The sequence below is a fragment of the Medicago truncatula genome, chromosome 5 (genome assembly GCF_003473485.1).
Source record: "Medicago truncatula cultivar Jemalong A17 chromosome 5, MtrunA17r5.0-ANR, whole genome shotgun sequence".
In the NCBI taxonomy this organism is placed as follows: Eukaryota; Viridiplantae; Streptophyta; class Magnoliopsida; order Fabales; family Fabaceae; genus Medicago; species Medicago truncatula.
This window is the reverse complement of record NC_053046.1, coordinates 5,699,033-5,720,904: the sequence shown is the minus strand read 5'-3', so window position 1 is coordinate 5,720,904 and position 21,872 is coordinate 5,699,033. Positions and strand designations below refer to the sequence as shown.

The 21,872-nt window shown below is 30.8% G+C and overlaps 2 protein-coding genes across 4 annotated transcripts; one reads left to right on the top strand and one right to left on the bottom strand.

Annotated features, from left to right (window-relative positions):
* The first annotated feature begins 6,791 nt into the window (after positions 1-6,791).
* LOC11408557 (probable prolyl 4-hydroxylase 9) lies at positions 6,792-15,003 on the top strand. 2 transcript variants are annotated; one of them, XM_003611580.4, is made up of 8 exons: positions 6,795-7,116; positions 7,239-7,358; positions 8,031-8,188; positions 8,868-8,970; positions 9,765-9,860; positions 11,788-11,853; positions 11,947-12,066; positions 14,681-15,003. In XM_003611580.4, the coding sequence occupies exons 1-8, from the start codon at positions 6,985-6,987 to the stop codon at positions 14,768-14,770; spliced, it is 885 nt and encodes a 294-aa protein (XP_003611628.1). In that variant the 5' UTR covers positions 6,795-6,984; the 3' UTR covers positions 14,771-15,003. The 2 variants fall into 2 exon arrangements, with proteins under 2 accessions (XP_024639601.1, XP_003611628.1); XM_024783833.2 differs by lacking the exon at positions 14,681-15,003 and having other exon boundaries at positions 6,792-7,116; positions 8,868-9,011; positions 9,726-9,860.
* Positions 15,004-15,558: 555 nt separating this feature from the next.
* LOC11407025 (molybdate-anion transporter) lies at positions 15,559-21,820 on the bottom strand. Of its 2 annotated transcripts, XM_024783206.2 has the most exons (10): positions 21,446-21,820; positions 20,498-20,642; positions 19,835-20,003; positions 19,454-19,709; positions 18,466-18,554; positions 17,961-18,143; positions 17,778-17,863; positions 17,617-17,701; positions 16,377-16,513; positions 15,559-16,262 (listed from the first exon to the last, which is right to left on the bottom strand). In XM_024783206.2, the coding sequence occupies exons 1-9, from the start codon at positions 21,639-21,641 to the stop codon at positions 16,379-16,381; spliced, it is 1,344 nt and encodes a 447-aa protein (XP_024638974.1). In that variant the 5' UTR covers positions 21,642-21,820; the 3' UTR covers positions 15,559-16,262; positions 16,377-16,378. The 2 variants fall into 2 exon arrangements, with proteins under 2 accessions (XP_024638974.1, XP_003611627.1); XM_003611579.4 differs by having other exon boundaries at positions 15,559-16,513; positions 21,446-21,819.
* Between the last annotated feature and the right edge of the window lie 52 nt (positions 21,821-21,872).

Genomic DNA, 21,872 nt, shown 5'->3' with positions numbered 1-21,872 from the left:
TAAATAATGTTTGTGCATATTTTCTAGATATTTTTTCATAGAGAACTAGAGAGAGCCTTGCCACTTCGTTATTATGTGGACAAAGCTTCTCGTCCACGTGTGCTTCTTATTCACCGTTCATCTGATGCGGTTAACGTCCTTAGGAGTACTTAGATTATCCGAATCTAATTTATTTTGTGCACTTTATATTTTTGTGGTCCAAGACATTCGAGTGGAATGTTGCTTGAGCAACGTGGATACTGTTTTTTTGCACGCAATTTTTTACGAGTTATTGTTGCTTCCACACAATAGGAACGAGCATGATTAATTAGCTAAGGAACAGCAAGACAGATCTCCACTTTCAAAGTTTTCATTGTGTAACTTGTCCAAAAAGTAAGGTAGTGATTACCTAGTGCGCATTCAAATTTAATTACTCCCTCCGGTCTCAAATGTAGGGAAAAAAACAAAAAAAATTGTGGTCTCAAATGTAAGAAAAAGTATAGTAAAAGCAACCTAATAAATGCTACTATTCCAATTTTACCCTATCTCCATGAGTTCAAAAGTCACTTTTATTAATTATTACTAAAACATGACAAGGGCAAAATTAGAAAGTTGTACATTTTTTAACATGATTTCAATGTAATCAATTCATTTTTTTAATTGATGTGCTTTTTTTTTTCCCCTACATTTGAGACCGGAGGGAGTACATTTTTCTTGGAGTCACTTTTGCACTACTACCTTTGATAAGAAGAAAAATAAAAAATTAAAATGTAGTCATTAATTATTGAAATTTGTTGAATGAAACAAATACACTCACTAATATTAAAATGACAAACACTAAATGGATGGTAGAAAAGTCTTTAAAACAATAATTACATTTTAAAAGTTGTACTCCCTCCGTCCCTGAATAAATGACCTACTTGACCATTCCACACAGATTAAGAAAAATGTAAAGATGAAAGAAAGAAAGTGATATTTTTTCTGAATTGCCCTTATTATTATTTTGTGGGATGAGTATTTTTTGCAAAGTTGTTATGGATGGGATGAGTATTTATTTCGTATGTTGTGTGACTGTCTATTTCCTCAGCCGTTTTGCAGTTCACGTTATTGGCCAATTTTTCATGCTAGACAATGCTTAATTATGTGATACTCTTCTATTGGTTGTTCCTGTGGAGTATTGGATTAGCTAGGTGAAGTAGTAACTTAAGCATGCTTGGCACTCAATGGAGCAGTAACTGACACACTTTTTTTACATGGAGACCATACAAGCAATTATAAAGGGTGAAATTGTCAAATTTTGCTTTAAAATTTGAGAAGGTCAATTATTTTAGGACAATTTTTTTTTTTACAAATAGTCACTAATTCATGAACGGAGGAGTAATATTTTTTTATAAATAAGATCAATGTTTTAATAGTTTTCTTATTCACCGCCTATTCACTTTAAAATAGTGAAATCTTATCCAATAAAGAGGGAGAGAGAGAGGAGGAATTACGTAGTGAGTCACAATGTGCTAGCCTAAACTTTCTAACGTGATTGTTGCACGTAATAGCGGTAAATTATATGGCCCTCATATGGCTTTTAAATATATTCATGAGACTAATACTTAAAAAGCAAAAGCACTAACAAGTATTATATGGCACTCAGGGAAAGAAAAATTCTACTATGATAGAATTGGCACGTGTAAAGGACATAGATCTCAAGTTCAAGGACTTGGTGCCTCTTCAATTAAAAATAGTCACATATGTGACTAAGTTGGTACTAGGGATGACAAAATGGATGGATTGGATGGATATGGATTTGGATCCTAATGGATGGATCAAAAAAGATCCATTAGTTCATATGGATAATCCATCCGATCCAATAATTTAAGTTTATAATTTTTTTTAAAGTGTAATTTTTTTTTGATAGGTGTATTATTTTTTTTAAAGTGTATTAATTTTTTTGATAGGTGTATTATAAAAAAACTTATCTTAGACAAAATAACTTATTACGGTCTCGTTTTAAAAAACAGCTTATTTATGCAAAACAACTTATTCTTATCTCATTTTCAAAAACAACTTATTCAAAACATCTTATTTATGCAAAACAGCTTATTTCGATCTCATTTTCAGAACTAGCTTATTTATGCAAAACAGCTTATTATGATCTCATTTTCAAAAACAGCTTATTCAAAACATCTTATTTATGCAAAACAACTTATTTCGATCTCATTTTCAAAAACAGCTTAATTATGCAAAATAGCTTATTATGATCTCATTTTCAAAAACAACTTATTTATGCAAAACAACTTATTTCGATCTCTTTTTCAGAAACAGCTTATTCAAAACAGCTTATTTATACAAAATAGCTTATTATGATCTCATTTTCAAAAACAGCTTATTCAAAACAGCTTAATTATGCAAAACAGCTTATTATGATTTCATTTTTAAAAACAGCTTAATTATGCAAAACAACTTATTATGATCTCATTTTGAAAAACAACTTATTCAAAACAGCTTATTTATGCAAAGCAACTTATTTCGATCTCATTTTCAGAAACAACTTGTTCAAAACAGCTTAATTATGCAAAATAACTTTTTATGATCTCATTTTCAAAAACAGCTTATTTATGCAAAACAACTTATTTTGATCTCTTTTTCAGAAACAGCTTAATTATGCAAAACAGCTTATTATGATCTCATTTTCAAAAACAGCTTATTCAAAATAGCTTAATTATGCAAAACAGCTTATTCTAAGCTGTTTCGAAAAAGCTGTTTTTGAAAATGAGATTGTAATAAGTTGTTTTGCATAAATAAGTTGTTTTGCATGAATAAGCTGTTTTTGAAAATGAGATCGTAATAAGCTGTTTTGCATAATTAAGTTGTTTAGAATAAGTTATTTTTGAAAATGAGATCGTAATAAGCTGTTTTGCATAAATAAGCTGTTTTGAATAAGCTGTTTTTGAAAATGAGATCATAATGAGCTGTTTTGCATAAATAAGCTGTTTTGAATAAGCTTTTTTTGAAAATGAGATCACAATAAGTTGTTTTGCATAATTAAGTTGTTTTGAATAAGCTGTTTTTGAAAATGAGATATTAATAAGTTGTTTTGCATAAATCAATTTTTATTCAAACTATCCAAACAATATCTACTCATAAAAATCACTTGTAATAAGCGTATCCAAACATAAAGCAATTCACACCAAACTCACTTTTAACCAAAATCAATTCTTTCAAACTCCATTCTATCAAAATCAATTCTCGCCACCGCCATACCAAACACACACTTAGCAAGGGGAAAAGATATTGATCTCATCCCCATTAAGCCTCTTAGCTTCTTCAACACTTCAACTGCAATGAATTTTGTCAATAAGTTTGCTACTTTCTCTTCACTTCTACATTTTCAAAAAATTATTTGATCATATATATAGACAAAATAAAATTTGTTCAGAAAAATTTAAAAACAATACTATATATAAGTCATTTTTTTTTTTGAAGGAGATATATAAGTCATATGTTGTCTCATCAAGATCACAAATTTAAAAAACCACACTATATACAAGTCATATGCTGTCAACAAGATTGTTTTTCTTGTAGCAAAAAAAGTAAGATAGAATATAACATATTGTTGCCAGGAACGAGTTGATTGTTGAGATCAAAGTGTCTTCTTGCACAATCAAATATTTTTTGTTTCTTCACAATATATTTGACTTTAATTTACATTTAAGTTAGTTCTTGAATTTACATTTTTGTGGATGAATTAAATATTTTAACATGTTTGAATTTGTTCGAATAAAATTAATTTCGTTCACAATAGAACCAAATACACTTCATGTTCATCGTATAGTTAGAAAGTTTAGGATTAATTTCATTTTTGGTCCCTTTATTTTGGTTGTAATTAATTTATTTTGTACAATGTGGAGGATATGAATTTATTTATTTTGGTTGTAAAAATTAATTTATTTTGTATAATATTTGGTTGTAAAATGTGAAGGATATGAAACAGATTTTCATCAAACTTGTCAAAAAATGGAATAGATTTTCATAAAAAAATCTGACCTTATGATCGGTTTACATGTGTGCCCATAGTATACTCCCAAATTGGCTTATTTCATATCACCTTGTTTTTTTTAGCATGACAAAATCAGTAGAAATTCACATAAATGTAAGAGCTGAAGTTTGAACTCCAGTCACGACATCTGACCTCACAATTTTGGCTTTCTAGGGCTTGTGGACATATCCTTATTTTCGTAAGACAAATGCTAACCAATGCCCGAAACACTGATTAAGAATGCAAATATAGTATTATTGCATTGAAATTTATGTAATCAATTCCTCAAAAGTGTAAAAAAGTGTTATTTTCTACTTAAAACTTGTTTTTAATCGACTTATGGATACTGATTAGCATGACTCTTTTCGTAATGGTAAAAAATTAAACCAAACCAATCCTAGCTTCTTAACCCCACGCCTCCACTTGTTAATAAAATAAACCCACCGCCTCACACACACTCTCTCTGTATATACTAGTCTTTTCACCGAATAGTTGAGAACACTATTACTTGAAGAAATAAATAATCATCCGCTATTTGAAGTGGTATAGAGATCATCATAAATAAAAATAAGTTGTTTTGCATAAATAAGCTGTTTTGAATAAGCTGTTTTTGAAAATGAGATCATAATAAGCTGTTTTGCATAAATAAGTTGTTTTGAATAAGCTGTTTTTGAAAATGAGATCATAATAAGCTGTTTTGCATAATTAAGTTGTTTTGAATAAGCTGTTTTTGAAAATGAGATATTAATAAGTTGTTTTGCATAAATAAGCTGTTTTTGAAAATGAGATCGTAATAAGTTGTTTTGCATAAATAAGTTGTTTTGAATAAGCTGTTTTTGAAAATGAGATTGTAATAAGCTGTTTTGCATAAATAAGTTGTTTTGCATGAATAAGCTGTTTTTGAAAATGAGATCATAATAAGCTGTATTGCATAATTAAGTTGTTTTGAATAAGCTGTTTTTGAAAATGAGATCATAATAAGCTATTTTGTATAAATAAGCTGTTTTTGAAAATGAGATCGTAATAAGCTGTTTTGCATAATTAAGTTGTTTTGAATAAGTTATTTTTGAAAATGTGATCGTAATAAGTTATCTTGCATAAATAAGTTGTTTTGCATGAATAAGCTGTTTTTGAAATTAAAAAAAGTGGGAGAGAGATGATTTAATTATTAAAAAAAATAGTTTAGTTAAAAAAAAAGGTGATGATCAAAAATATAATTTTTTTAAATAAAAAAGAGTAATGTTTTTTGAAGATATCCACTGGACTTTTTTTTAATTTAAAGAGGTGATCCATTGGATTTTTAAAATAAGGTGGATGGATCAAATCCATCCATAGTTTTTAATGGATGGATCAAATCCAATCCATTAACAAATTTTTTTGTTTGATGGATGGATTGGATGGATTTTGTAGTGGATAGATTGGATGGATATGGATCTCATGGATCATATTGCCACCCCTAGTTGGTACCTTTAAAAAAGAGCGGGTAATCAGGTAGATTTAGAAACAACCATAGAGAAACTACTACGATCAACAATTGATTTGACAATAGTAGTTATTTCTTCTTGTAAGTCTTCAAATTTGCAAGTCGATTCTTATGAATAACATTTACATTAAAATTTGACATGTTGGAGTTCACACCATTTAGAAGTGCCAAAAGCCTCTTAAACTAAAGCTGATTTGACATGCTGCAAGTCACAAACAACCACATTAGGAATATCATTAAAAATCTGGTTGTTATTTAGTAAATAAACAACCTCAACATCTTTCAAATGAAGTGAATCTACTACTACTTTTTGATAACGCTTGTCATGGAAGAAAGTGTCAATTAGGTCAAAATCAAATGTTTCCTTGCGATTCTTATAAGTTTTTATATCTCTTGTATTTTTCTATGCTAAACCACACACGATAACATGACTCTCTCCCTCTCTCCCTCTCTCCCTCTCTCCCTCCCCCCTCTCTCTCCCTCCCCCATTTCTCTATTTGCAAGTTCTCTTCTACCAAACACACCATTATGACTCTCTCTCTCTCTCTCTCTCTCCCTCTCTCCCTCCCCCATTTCTCTATTTGCAAGTTCTCTTCTACCAAACACACCATTATGTATGAATATAATTGTCACGAGATAAGTCAAGCCAATAAAAACATTACAACTGTCTTATGTGTGGGAATATTTCGTTAAGTTTAACATTTTCCTTTGTTTAATCAATACTAATAATCTCTCATTTTTTGTTTCCCATCTAATTCCTAAAATATATAAAAACAATAAATAATTTTAAATATGCCGTTTTTATCTTTAAAACATATGCAAAAAATATATCTTTAATTCCTAACATTTTAATAGAAATAACTGTCTTCACGAGCATTGCTCAATTACCATAGACGATGCATTGTTATATGTAAGAGTCAAAGTTTAAGACCCAGATTCTAAAAGAGAATTTTAATCACTAGGCTCTCCGATAAAAAATATCCTTAAAAAAATAGAAAAAAAACTAAAATATAATTTATTATATATTTTAGAAATTATTTGTTATTGTCTAAAAAAAATTACTTTTTCGTGGAAAAAAAAGAAACTTTGTTATTTTACTTTTGTTTTTAAAAATATTTGTTTATTTATTTGAAGTATCTAAATTAATAGAATTGTTCTCTCAAAAAAAAAAAAAAAATTAATAGAATTGTTATTAAAAAAAATAAAATAATAGCATTGTTATTAAAAATAAATATGAATAGCATTGTCTTTTCTGCTTTTCTCTTTTGACTGAAATTAATAGCCGTGTCTGAACAAAAAACATTGTACGTGCAAAAGTTCAAATCAGCGCGAGCGTGCGTGCAACAAAAAATTTAAGCGGGCACACACAGCGCGAACCAACAAAAATCCGTTACAAAGAGAATCGCCATAATCATCAACTTCTTAAGCTTCATTCAGAGCGCATTTGATTGAAGAAAGAAAAAACCGAAAATCTCTCGGTAGCACAATCCAGATGAAAGCGAAAACGGTTAAAGCAAATTGGAGCTTGAGAACGAAAAAATTCAGTTTACCTTCTGTTTTCCTCTTATGCATCTTCTTCTTTCTCGCTGGTTTCTTCGGTTTCAGTTTCTTCCATCACTCTCAGGTTTTTTCTTCTTCTCAATTTTAATCATATTCTTCTAAATTTTAAGCTTGTTTATCTTTTGATTTTTTGTTTTTGTTTTTGTTTTACTGGAAATTGTTCTAACGGATCGGTGAGTTTTTCAGGAAGATGAATACGGCGTGAGAGTGAGATTGCTGGAAAAGTCGGTGAAGGATGAGACGGAGCATCGTTTGTTGCATGCTGGAAAGTCCGGTGATAATTTCATTACTTCGATTCCCTTTCAGGTTTGTGAATTCTTTCGTCAAGCGTTCATGATTTTTCTGTTTACATGTTGTTCGGTTAGGTTAGTTAAAATCAGCAATTCATCGGTTGAGATGATTGTGGCACTTTAAGCTGTTTGAAGTTGTGAAATGTTAGTGTAATTAATTGGTTGAATCATTTGATTTTGGTGAATTTGACTCTATATTTTGATCAACGTGGCACCGACACTTCTGATTGAAGACGTTCCCGGTGTCCAACACTGGCATACATGATTACATTCAATTATGTCATTTGTTTTCAAATAATCATCGGTGTTGACGAGCCAGTGTTGTGTCCGGTGTCCGCGTGTTGGTGCTTCATAAATATTGATTAGGATTGGTAAATAGCGCCTATAGTGGCGCTACATTGGTATAGCGTAGCAAAATTTGAATAAATTGTTATTATTTTGGGATACACTATTTAGTAACTCTATAGCATTACCACATAGCGGAATTTAGTCAAACCTCTTTTATTTATGCGATCCGCGATTAACATCACAGATTTTGATTTCGTAGATTTTTTATGCAAATGATTATAAATCTCAAATTTATTATTTTCAGTGTTACTTGAATAGGATCGATATTGAGCTCATGATTCTACTTCATGATTGATTTGAGCTTTGAGACTCAAATGTAACTTTGATTTGTGTTCCTCAGGTTTTGAGCTGGAACCCTCGCGCTTTATACTTTCCTAATTTTGCAAGTGCAGAACAATGTGATAGAATAATTGAGATGGCAAAGGCAGAGCTTTCACCATCAAGGTTGATGTTACGCGAGGGAGAAACAGAGGAAGGTACAAAGGGAATCAGAACAAGGTAGTGTGTATGTTATTTGTGAGAAGAATAATTAACTACATGGTTTTGTAACAAATTTAAATGGTTAACTGTGTGATTTAATCACAAATTGGAGAAACAGTCAATAAGACTCGCAGAAATAGAAAATCAGAAGAAATAAGCTATTGTTTGGAATGACTAAGATAATCAACTTATAAATGTATTGTAGCTGGGTTGGATTATGGTGAGTCTGACACAGATTTTCTGTTTATGAGAATTGAGAAATTGAAATGCCATCTACTTTATTCCTTTATGTTTGCTCTTCTATTTCTTGCATCTAACTTGATCAATGAACTTTTTGATGAGAATATCAACACGTCTTGTTTTGATTGACTTCTCCAGTCCTGACTTCTTCTCTACTAGTGAGTGGATGACTTCATGCAGTTCTTGGATCACAGGCTTTGTAAACTTGTTAAGTTTTGAACTGAATTTCGTCAACATAATGTCCTCAAGTGATCCTTTAATGTTTCAATACATGAGGTTTTCCAAAATATATGATTTTTTATTCGCTTTTTTGTGGTCATATACAACCCATGATTCACTTTAAATTGATGATTATGCTTATGAGGAGCGAGGACCTTCTAAAATCCAACATCATTATGTCACAGTGATAGATCCATTAAATCATATCAGGAGCTTATGTATTCATCTTTTTCAACAGCTCTGGTATGTTTATCAGCGCTTCTGAGGACAAGACAGGTCTTTTAGAAGTCATTGACGAGAAAATTGCCAGAGCAGCAAAAATTCCCAAGACTCATGGAGGGGTAACATTTTTATTATGCCCCCCTACTGCTCACTTGCTAATGTAAGAACAGAATAATCAAAAAGCTTGTCAATTTCATTCACTAAAAATATTTCTCACATCACATGCTCTGTAGCTTCACTTAGTTACTTTATGTATTAATGTTGCATGAATGTTAGTTACTTTACTTCCTTCCAACACTGCTTTTCTGTTTCACCATTTCCCCCGAAAACAGAATTAAAATGTTTACTTATTTCCAACCAAGACCAACAACCTGTGAAGGTAGTAAGGAATGTCAAGACTTAATGTGTAAAATATAACACAGACCAACAATACTGCAGTAATCCTGTTGATGCTTTTGCTTGATGCAGAACAAATATATTAACAGTGAACTTAATATTCAACATAACAATAGCATTTCTTCCCAAGTGGTCATTTTTGCAACAAACATAGAATTTCCATTACATGAAAGACATGTTTGTAGATGGAAATGTTGCATTACAATTAAAACATAATGGTATTAATGAGGACTCACCATGTTTACCAGAGAATCAATTCACAAAACTTTTACCATTTCAGACCGTAATTTTTGTTACTCGTGGTCAGAGTAAGAATAGATATCTGCACAAAATCTATATGACAAAATATGATTGGATATTACACCGTCAATGTATACTATTACTAATAATTAAATTCTTGAGTATGAGTATTAGGTTCCTTTTATCTCCAATCAAGTTCTTTTTTATTTTGTTGAAATTGAAAACCTCTTCTTTTCAGGACGATTTCTAAATTATCTGAGGAATCACCATGTTTCAGGCATATAACATCCTCCGCTATAAGGTTGGACAAAAATATAACTCTCACTATGATGCATTCAATCCCGCAGAATATGGCCCACAAGAGAGCCAAAGGGTAAGTTAGAACAAAACTAGTACATTTTCATTTCAATTGTTCCAATTCGCAATTTATGATTATTAGAAATAGACTTAATTACGCTTTTGGTCCCCCTATTTTATCAAACTCATGAAAATAGTCCTTTATTTTTTTAATTGAACTTTTTGATCCTCTATTTTTACATTTGTTGCAATTTTAGTTATAACACATGTTTTTTGCACTAAAAAAGGGTGATTTGTTGCCCCAATGGTGAATCTAAAGACAATATCATTTTTGAGGCCAAAGTTCACCTTTCTTTAGCGTCAAAGTCCCCGTTATAGGCAGACACAAAAAACACGGGTTGGGAGAATAGTTGCAGCAAATATGAAAATAGAGGGACCAAAAAGTTTGATTTTAAATTAGGGGGGCTATTTTTGAGTTTAATAAAATAGGGGGACTAAAAATGCAATTAAACCTTGTAAATAATAATGCCTTTAGAGTTCATCTTCTATAATTGGATTTTCTACCTTTCCTGTCTCTACCTTTGCGTGACTTTAGGCAAAAAAAGGAGATAGAAATTCGAAAAATATGGAGGGAAAAGATGAGAGATAGGAAGAAAGGTAGGTAGGTGTCTTTCCCTCCTTAAAAGTAGACAATCCTTACCCCTCATCGTCTACCCACTGACACAGTGATTTATCAAGTGTGCAGAATTTGATCCATTTATAAATTCCAAGAGAATATCACTAAAAACTAAAAAAAAGTTCAACCAAAAAAAAATTATAAGCGAGTCATCTTTTATAATTTGTTTTTTGAGAGAAGTCATCTTTTATAATATTGATCTAAAAAAAATTATATTGATTCATTTATAAATTCCAAGAGAAACACACTTGATAAGCGAGTCACTCACTGCTTAAATATACATGAATATCACTAAAATCAATATTATTAATCTGTCACTCATAACTTGATTGGTGGGTCACTCATCTTACTAGTTGAATAAAATTATATTGATTTATTTATAAATTCCAAGAGAAATACACTTGATAAGCGAGTCACTCACTCCTTAAATATACATGAATATCACTAAAATCAATATTACTAATCTGTCACTCATAACTTGATTGGTGGGTCACTCATCTTACTAGTTGAATTATTGTATATTAGTAAAAATAAATTATATTGATTCATTTATAAATTCCAAGAGAAACACACTTGATAAACGAGTCATTCATCATCTATTTTTTAGCCACTTGAAAACTTACACACATAGGTTGATGAGTCGGAGTTCGAATCCCGATCATGATGCATGACTTGTGAACTCAAGGCACTCATCTTACTAGATGAATTAATGTAGATTAGATATCTTAGAAAACTCGTAACTTGTAATTTGGATACTTACAAGTAAATTCTAATTGGCAAATGCTAACATGTTTTAGGCATATGGAAATATTCATTTTAAAAGTTAATATAATAATATTTGGCTTAAAAATCGTGCATTAAACTTTGTAAAATTGTTATTTTCAATACAAAATTTCCCTTAAAGCGCAAGTTAGCAAGAATCATTCTAACTATACTAGTTCATACTAAATTCATACAATATTTTGGTAGATACTCATATCTATTTTTAACTTCATGTTTTTCATATAAAATATCATTTTCATTACCAAAATTAATAATCATTAGAATATTTTTTAATACTATATATCGATTCATTTATAAAAATTTTATTGAATAAATTTAGTTGAGAATGGTTTACCAGAGGGCCTTAAAATTTTACATTTACATTCCTCTAAGGACGTTCAGTGAACGAATTTGATGGATTCGATATGATATAAACTGATTTTCACTGGTTCTCATGCATGTTCAATCCATATAGAGGCTTAGACGGATCATATGATTTGTTCCCTATATGACTGGTCTATCCAACTGTTTTTTACTCAGAATGTCGGTTTTGGTTACCATGCAGGTGGCTTCATTTTTGCTGTATTTAACAGATGTTCCAGAAGGTGGGGAGACCATGTTTCCGTTTGAGGTAAAATCTACTTTGTCTCTGCATCTCGACTCACATAATATTTCTCATTTTCTAGCTACGCACTTTACTAATTCGTGCATTATTATTGTGTAGAATGGGTCGAACATGGACAGTAGCTATAATTTTGAGGATTGCATTGGTTTAAAAATCAAGCCACTGAAGGGAGACGGACTTCTATTTTATTCGTTGTTCCCTAATGGTACAATTGATCCGGTTAGTATTTTTATTCTTGTCATGTTCGATACAATCACTTTTTTTACTCGTCTTCTAGGCAGCGCTAATGAGTAATGAAATGAAGACTTGAGAACAACGTTTCTGAGATAATTCATATCGATTTCATATTAGAGCGAGGATCAAAATGATCCATACCACTAATCAAATAATGTTAGGTAAGAGAAAGGGTGAAAAGGATTGTAATTGGCAAGTCGGTTGAACTGTATAATTTGCATATTTAAGGTTTGAATGGGGCTAACAGATTAAGTTACAAGACAACTCAGAATTTCAAGATTTTAGGTGTAAAATTACGTCAAATGATTGAAGACAAATTCTTTTATTTTTGAGTAAATTACACTCCCCTTCCTTGAGAAATACTTAAATTACACTATCCTCCCCTCTTATATTAAAATATACACTTCCCTCCCCTTTTTAGCAAAACATATTAGAAAAAATTACAATCCCCTCCCTTGAGAGAAGCTTGAATTACATTCCCCTCATCTCTAATGTTAAAATCTACATCTCACTCCTTTGATATTTTATATTTTTATTTTTAATAGTATAACAATGAAAATTTAATGCACACATGACAATGAAAAAGAGTGCGGATCCATTTTATTATAATCAAAATTCGAATCATATTTTTCTCTACGTTTGATATACAATATCATTAACATATAGTTTCAAAATTTATTATAAAATATGATACAATACAAAATTAATTAAATTTTAAAATTACCAAACAAATGAGTTATGGGTAATACAAAATGTATTTTATATTCTAAATCATTAAGTTAAGAGTTAATAGACCTTTACCCCCTGCAATATAGGTCACTTTTGATTTTCCCCCCTGTGAAATTTTTTTGTCAGATTCCGTCCTTGTAATTTTTTTTTGTTTTGGAAAACCCCCTAGACCAGCTGACTGCGCATTTTCGCTTATGTGGCACACTGAGTCACCATTTTCTGATGACGTGGCACGCTGACTGTATATATATTTTTTTATTGTGTACATGTGGCATTTGTGATTTTTTTTAAAAAAATAATTAAAATTTAAAAAAAAAACAAAAAAAAAAACAAAATTTCTAGAAAAAAATTTAAAATAAAAAAAAAAACTAGAAAAATAAAAAAAATCTCATAAAATGAAAAAATTATAAAAAAAAAATCTTAATTAAGTTCCTGAAAAATTCTAAAAAAGATCAAGTGCCTGAATTTTTTTTTTATAAAAAGTGTTATTTTTATAATAAGAAAATTTATTTAGAAATTCTAAAAATCTTATTATTTTTTATAAGAAATATTTATAAAAAGTGTTATTTTTAAATAAGAAAATTTATTTAGAAATGCTAAAAATCTTATTATTTTTTATAAGAAATTTTTATAAAAAGAAAATTTATTTAGAAATTTTTTATTTATAATTTTTCAAAAATTTCGATTCGTATTGATTTTTATTTTATGAGATTTTTTTTATTTTTTTCATTTTTATAAATTTTTCTAGATTTTTTTCAGAATTTTTTAATTTTTCCTGTATTTTTTTCGTTTTTTTTTTTTAATTTTTTAAATTATTTTAAAAAAAAATCACAAATGCCATGCGTACACAATAAAAATTATACAGTCAGCGTGCCACATCAGCAAAAATGCACAGTCAGCTGGCCTAGGGGGTTTTTCAAAACAAAAAAATTTTACAAGGACGAGATCTGACAAAAAAAATTTACAGAGGGAAAACCAAAAGTGACCTATATTGCAGGGGGGTAAAAGCCTATTAACCCTTAAGTTAATAATAAAATAATCAAACAGTTTTTAAGATTGATATTGAAATTAAAAAGAAATGAATTACTTTTTATTGAATGATAGATTAAAATTTGTAGAGATCATAAAAAATATTTATTTATGTATATATGGATTGAAATATAGTACTTAAATAATTCTTAGGAGAGTGTATTGTAATCCAAAATCTCTCAGGAGGAGAGTATATATATATATATATTTTTTTGACAAGAGGAGGAGAGTATATTGTAATCCAACATCTCTCAGGGGAGGAGAGTATATTGTAATATTATAACATAAGATGAGAGGGGAGTATAATTCAAGTTTCTCTAAAGGGAGGAGAGTGTAGTTTACTATTTATATTTTTATGAGCTTACAAGTAAATAATCTCTCAACTCCTCAATAAAAAAAAAGTAAATAATCTCTCTAATTATGTTAATATATTTATGATTTATCTACCTAACTGCAAAAGTTATAGAGAAACTGAGTTCAGCTGTCATTTAATTTAATTTCAAAAAGAAAACAATGAGTAGGGAGTAAAGACTTGCGTATAGTTTTTGCTAATTTGAAAAAATAAAGTAGAGAAAACGAGGATTGATATTGGTTTCTGTATTTTTAAATAATCAAACAATATGAGGTGTTTTCAATCTGGAGGTTCTCTAGGATTTCAAACTTGAAAGAAAAGACATAAATAGATGTCTTCAATGAAATACTTTTACTGGGTGGGTGAGAGGAAGGATCACCGCACTTGCACTTGCACCGGTTCTGAATCACAGCATTTAATACTAATTATGCCTGCTAAATTTAAAAAATACTTTTGATCTCATGCACGTTGTTTGACAATCTTTGGCAGACATCACTCCATGGGAGCTGCCCCGTGATTAAAGGGGAGAAGTGGGTAGCTACAAAGTGGATAAGGGAACAACTACATTATGATGTTTAGATGAATGGTACCTGAAATTGGGATTCAGAGTCTTACCGATACTGAGATAGTATTTATGATTTCTATCATATAGTTGATTATCGATAGTCAGATGAATAATAAGGTCTAAAATCTGATTAGACGCTGGAATTGTAAAGCAAGACTGTATATTAAATATATATGATACATGCACCATGAACTTAACTTCCTAATAGATGGTAAATCCAAAGCCCTCTAACTTTTTTGTTGTTGTTATAATTAATCTAGACTCTTGCCCTTTATTTTTGTTTACCCAATTTAGAGTTAAAGTAATCTGGAGTACAGCTAAATATGAAATCCCAAAAAGCCATATCTAGTATCATTTGCCCTTTATTTTTGTTAAAATCACTTGTAAAAGGTGTGATATGTATTGAAGAGTGGGGAGAATAACGGAAAGAGAAATCATATTTGTACAACCATTTTGTAATAACTTTTAGATAACTTTCTTTCTCATACTCACATTATATTTTTACTCTCTCTCATCATTTTTCTCTCTCCATTGTTTTTGACCAATAACAAAAGAGAAAAAGAAGGTTGTCATGAAAGTTGTACCAAATGATTGTTCTAATATCATTGCTCTACCTTAGGTCTTTAATATCTACTTTTTGTATTTGCAGATCAACAAGAAAAAGAAAAACATAAACTTTCAAAGCTAAAATTAAATTGTGATTGTTATGATGAGTTTGGATTAACTTCAAAAGAAATACTTTTTTTTTAAAGAAAAGAAAAGAAATACTTTTATAATGTACAGAAATAACTACTCTTCCTAATAGGTGAAAAAACATTAAACTAACATCTATTTATCAGGAAGTTTTTTTACATTGCTCTTTTTAGTATAATACAAGCACAAATAGAAGAATAAGCATCCTACCTACTTGCTAGATTTGAGTACCCCACATTAATAAAAATCACATTAACACGGTTGCAAGTGTTGACACCATAAAAACTTTTTTTTTTTTGTTGCTCAGAACTTGTTAGCATGCAAGGATTAGTCAGGTGTTATATTATACTAATACTGATACACTAAATTCTCTATAACTAACAATCCCAACTCACATCAGTGACGCTAGCGAAGCCTAAATGATAAGAATCAATTTTCACCTTGTGATCTTCATGTGCATTTCCAGAGAAACTTCCATGTCCCTCCGTTTGCAGATTGTGATAGCGGCTTCAGATGCTTGCTTAGTTGATTATATCCTCCATAAGCAAAGACAAGGAGAAAAGAATGGAAGTTACAATATATCGGCAGAATCATAAACCCATTATTCTTCCATAATTTGAAATGGTAGACATGAAGTAGAAGAGAACTTGGTATCACAGACTGAATTCAAAGAATGAATTAAACTGCGATGTTTCAATGTTCAGTCTCCTTAACAGAAAGTACCCCAATAACAGTCCAGTTCAGCATTCACTAAAAGATGTTGTATTCACTAATAGTTGATGTTGTGTTTCTCTGATTTCCTTTCACTCTTGCCTGCATTTTCAATTTCATCATCTAAGTTATTAATCTTTTTACACCCCGTAGTGTACAACGAGAGAGACTGACATCCACCACTACCAAATCCTGCAAAAGGGGGTGTATATATACATTCACTGTTTATGCCAGTTGTTATAAGGTTGCTTCCCACATTGCTTCAGGGCATGCATGCATCCAGCTGCTAATAACAAACCAAACACACCAAACGCCATTAGAGTTGCATTTCCAACATTTCGATAATAGCCACCCTGCAAAAGTAGAAAGGGAGTTTATATGACAGAAAATACAAATAAAATGATTGAGAAATACTTTTTTTTTCCTTCATAAAATCATTTTTAGACAGATGCATTGAGAATATTGCAAACAAATATTCAAGAGATGGATTACCCTGGTAGCCTTTTTCCAAGTGTAGCAAAAGTGAATGTCAATCAATTATTGCTTGTTGAATATGTTTAATGAAAATTTCCGAACATTTATAATAAAACTAATAATAAGTAATAAATACTAAATAACTTAGGAACATAACCTTGTTCCAGAAAAAACAACTAAGAAACAGAACCCTTGCGGTACCACAACTCCCTTAAGGCTCTGTTTGCGAGTTTGGAGGGGAGGGGAGGAAAGGGATTTGGGAAAAAGGAATGAAGAAGTAAAAGTGATGAAGGGCTTTGGGAGGGGATGACTTTGGGGGGTTTATTATTGTACCGTAGGAGGATTTTGGAGGGTTTATATAATTTCTTCGAATTCAATCTATGTTGTTATAATACTTTCAAAATTAAATATATTAATCATAAACATTAGTTTATCATTCTCTACAAAATCACTATTTCAAAAAAGATGGAAGATCTCTCTATTTTTCATTCTACTGTCTACTCCCCTCCCCCCAATCCCGCAAACAGAGCCTAAAGGTATATTACACCTAAAATATCATTCTATGGATTTAATTTAACCCTTCTTTGTGAACCTAATATGTAGGCAATATCACCCTATAAGCTAATAAACTTCAGGGAAAAGGTGGGGGCAATCAAAAAAGTTATGGCCAATTTCAAAGCAGTGGCAGCCAGCTTGATAAATTATTTCATAGATGACTCTTGATGGCACAATAAGAATTTAAACAAGGACTAGTATCTGCTGCTTTTATTAACAACGGAAGAATTTAAATAGGGCCACTCTTGAATAGCAAATTCTTATGCCATCGAGTCCACAATTATGCCATTCTAACTTCAAAACCTCAAAAAGTTATCTTTACTCATACGATATGGCTCATGTCAACTCATGTTAATAATGCCAAAATGGATAATTAAACATTTCCTACAATTCAGAAGAAGAAAAAAAATTATGCATAAATACACACCTGCACCACAGATAGCAGAATTGCAGCATTTGCAGGGGCAAGAGAGAGCCCCATCATCCCTCCACGCAATTCATTAGGTACATACCTGCAAACAAGGAAATTAAAAATATAAATCCATTATTGAGCAAACAAAGAAGTACAACTCTTTGTAATGAGATTACATGGTCCTCAATCTAGCAAGTGATGGTAAAACGAAGCCAACACAAGCATGAAACAAGCTAAAAAGTGTCACAAGAACTCCAATTTCCTGCACATGAAAAATTGATGAGTCAAATGTAGACTTCAAGATTGAAAATCTGACCAAAAGTATATTTGAGACTTTTTAAAGACAATAACAACTGCACCTGATAGTCATAGGCCACAATAGACAAGAGAACAGCCAATATGATGTATGCAAATACTAGGCAGTCCTCAATTCTAAGTGATGATGGTCCACTAGTGAGACACGGAAAAACAGTGCTTCCTAGCATCCTTGAGCCCAAAAAGCATGTAAAAATCAATCCTAATTGCACTTCTCGCCCGTCAGCCTAAAATCACATGCATTAAGAGTACATAAATATATACTGAAACTGAAAATATAACAGGTTCAATAACATGAAGCGTTTTATTCAAAAAGATTCAATCATGGACACATCTTCCTAAAATAATGAACTGAACAACAAAATCCCTTATTAATTTCTGAATTAAGTTCATTTCTAGGTTCGCCAATACAAAGATCCTGAACAAAAGTAAGCCAGTAAAACATTCATACAATGCAATATGCTCATGTTCAAACTGTTTCAAATATTCTCCAAATAAATTGAAGACACTGTATATCACAAGCTATACTCTAAAATTTTGATATCATACCACCACAGTAGGTGCCCAAAGAATCCAAAAAAGTCCAATGGAGAAGTGAAGGCTAGTCTGTGCCCATGTCAACAGCCATATCCTTTTATCTGTGGATTATAAATCATAATCAGTATGTCACTTAAATTTTACATTGATGGAATGTGTTTCTCTAGTGCCAACTCTTTTCCACATCTAACCTAATAAATTATTATTATTTATTATTATTATTATACCATGTCAGTTTGAACATAGAGATAGACTTTATCATGCACAATTCAGGTCTAATACAGCTTGAAAATGAAACTAAACTAAAAACAAGATCGAACTGTTGACAAGGAAAATTGCATATAAAAAGATCACAAGCAAATGGTTGATCATCAGAAACTTAACAATTGCAAAAGAGCAAAACAAATTCCGAGATACATTTTCATGCTGTCAAAAAGGTTAAATTTCAGCCATTAGATCCAAATTTAATACAGTTGAACTACTACGGGTATATTTCCTGTCTTATGGTATTTCCATTTTCCAGTAGATTCTTGTAGCCGGTTTCTTGCAACACAAGAAAGGAATTAATGGTGAACCATATATTTATGAAACAATATAAAAACGATGCAAAGCAAAAACTGTCAAGGGGAAGTAATTGAGAACCAAATATATCAGGGATAGCAAGGGAAGAGAACAATTAGGAAAAGGAAAGCTTGGGTAAATAGGTAGAAAATAATGAAGGAAAGAAATAGGCTTTTATAACATTGACTCATGGTAAAAGACTATACATGACCTGAAGACAAGGCATCAAAATTCATCTACTAGCGACATAAATCAAATGGACCAGCTTCTTTGTAATTCTAGAATGTTTATGGTTACTAATTGACAAGTTATCTGATTTCCAAAGAAATGTTGGGTACTGAAAATAGTGTAACTTTTTAAAAATAAATAAAATAATGAACCGTTTATTATTATAAAAGAATAAAGAGTAAAGAAGCCTGAGAAAAGCATGCGAGCTCACCACCAAAAATATATGTATAGAAGGACATACTATACTCCTTAAAAGATGTTGTTCCTGGGGTTTCTGTCCATCCTCTGGTGAGCAAAATGAAGCATATGATTGCTAAGAAGATGACAGCAGAGGAAGGAGCAGTGTTTTTCTCCATATTATTATCAATCAGCCAATTTGCAAACATTTGGCTGGCAATAAAACATGCAGACTCAAAGAAAGTCATTAACCAATATGTGTCATTAAGTGAGTCAAGCCTGTGTCCTTGCTGCACACAAAATACAAAAAAATAAGATTGACATTTAGGTGAAAAGAAATAAAATCTGAATCAAGTTATTTAATAAGGAAGAACTGAGCTCTTACTGAAGATAACAGAAGAAAATTACTGATTACCTTCTCATGTTGAATGACCATCCAAGTCTCAAAACTGAATGAGAATATTGTATTGGCCATAGAGAGACATATGCTAGTCATGAAAATGCTTGGTTGCTGCGTAATCTTCTTCCATACACCAACAAATAAGTGTAGGATGCAAAAGATCAAACAAACTTTCTTCTGACCTCTATACATATAGAAAGTGGTAAGTTAGTTTAACATTAACTTCAAAATTTCTTTTGGAAAATGCTTGTCTTGATTGTGCATTGTTTAGGTAGTACTTCTGGAATAACAAAGATGTTTATATCAGTAATAGCAAATCCTGCTTCAAGTTCAAATCACATAGAATCATCCTTAAAATTTGGAAATGTACAGTTCTTGGAAGGTTGCATTTTCAAAATAAAAAGTACTCCATAATAATCATCTCAAATATCCACCAAAATCAACATAAAATACATCAGCGAATTGAGAAATATCAACAATCAGTGTTAGTAATTCTTCCACAAGGAAGGAACTTCATACTATAATTTGGCTGATAAATATCACTACAACATAAAATAATTAAACAAATCTTATTTACTGCAACAAAATTTTCTTATATTTACAAATACTGAATTACAAAAACATAATTAGGGTTTCTAATTGATCTAGTAATGACAGCGCGTAAAACTAGAGACTCACATCAAATCTGAAAGCATGCCAAGGAAAGGAGCGGCAAAGAGAGCAGTTGTATAACCATAACAGAGAGACATGATCATCTTCTCCCTGTCAAATCCATGTGAAGCTAACTCAAACTCCCCAAACACTGACCATAGACCTTCCACAACTGAGAAAACAGAAATTTGCAACAAATGAAATGATCATTCATAATTTCAGACCTCCAATCTATAAAACTTAACTGAGTAACTATCATTACAAACAAAATTGAATTCACTATTCAGTTTCCAAAACATAACCGCTTTAGAAAAACAATATACAAATAAAATTTCTTAACAAAAATTAAGAAAACAATGAATATTATTCAGCTTAGTTACGCGGAGATTCTACAAGCAAACAATGAATATTCATTATTCATAATTTCACACCTCCGATCTAAAACTCAATTGAGAATCATTACAAACAAAATCAAATTCAACATTCAGTTTCCAAATCATAACAGATTTAGAAATAATAATATACAAATAAAATTTCATTACAAAAATTAAGAAAACAATGAATATTCATCTGCAGAGATTCAAATTCCACCTCCAAGAACAAAAGAAATTCAAAATATCAAAATCAGATTTATCACATTTTCTACGAAACCTATCAGTATTAAATTGAAGAAGAAAATGAACAAAATCGAACTCAATATTCAATTTCCAAAACATAACAGATTTAAAAATAAAAATATACAAATAAAACTTCATAACAAAAACTAAGAATATAATGAATGTTCTACCTAAGTTACACAGATTCTAATTTCAACCTCTATAAACTATTAAACTCAAAATTTCCTCTCACATTTTCGATTAAACCTAACAGTGCTGTTAAATTGAAGAAGAAAATGAACCTAAAATGATTAAAAGATTCCGATCTATCACATTTTCTAGAAAACCTAACAATTTCAAATTGAGAAAGAAAACAAACCTGAAGCGAGAGAATAAATGACGAGGAAGTTGCGTTGGAAACGAAGAAATGATGAAGAGATTCCATGATCGAAGATTGTGGAAGTTCGGTTAGAAGCATGAGGATAAAGAAAGATCGAGAAGATGCAACAAACGAAGATGAAGATGAAAATTGATGGATTCAGTTCCCAAATGGAGCTTTCAATAACCACTCCCATTGGCGTTTTATATAGTATTGATTTGAAAACGCGCGAAGAGAGAATGTAATAATGTATTATTTATATTCAGTTCGGATCCGAGATAGATTTGATTGATGAGAAAAGGTTCAGAGAGTACAGTAACTTCTCGTTGCAATGGAGATGCAAAACTGTTTTAAAATGATGAATATGATGACGACGTTTTTACCTCAAATCTCTTTGGTTCTCTTTGTGAAAAATGATTTTCAAATA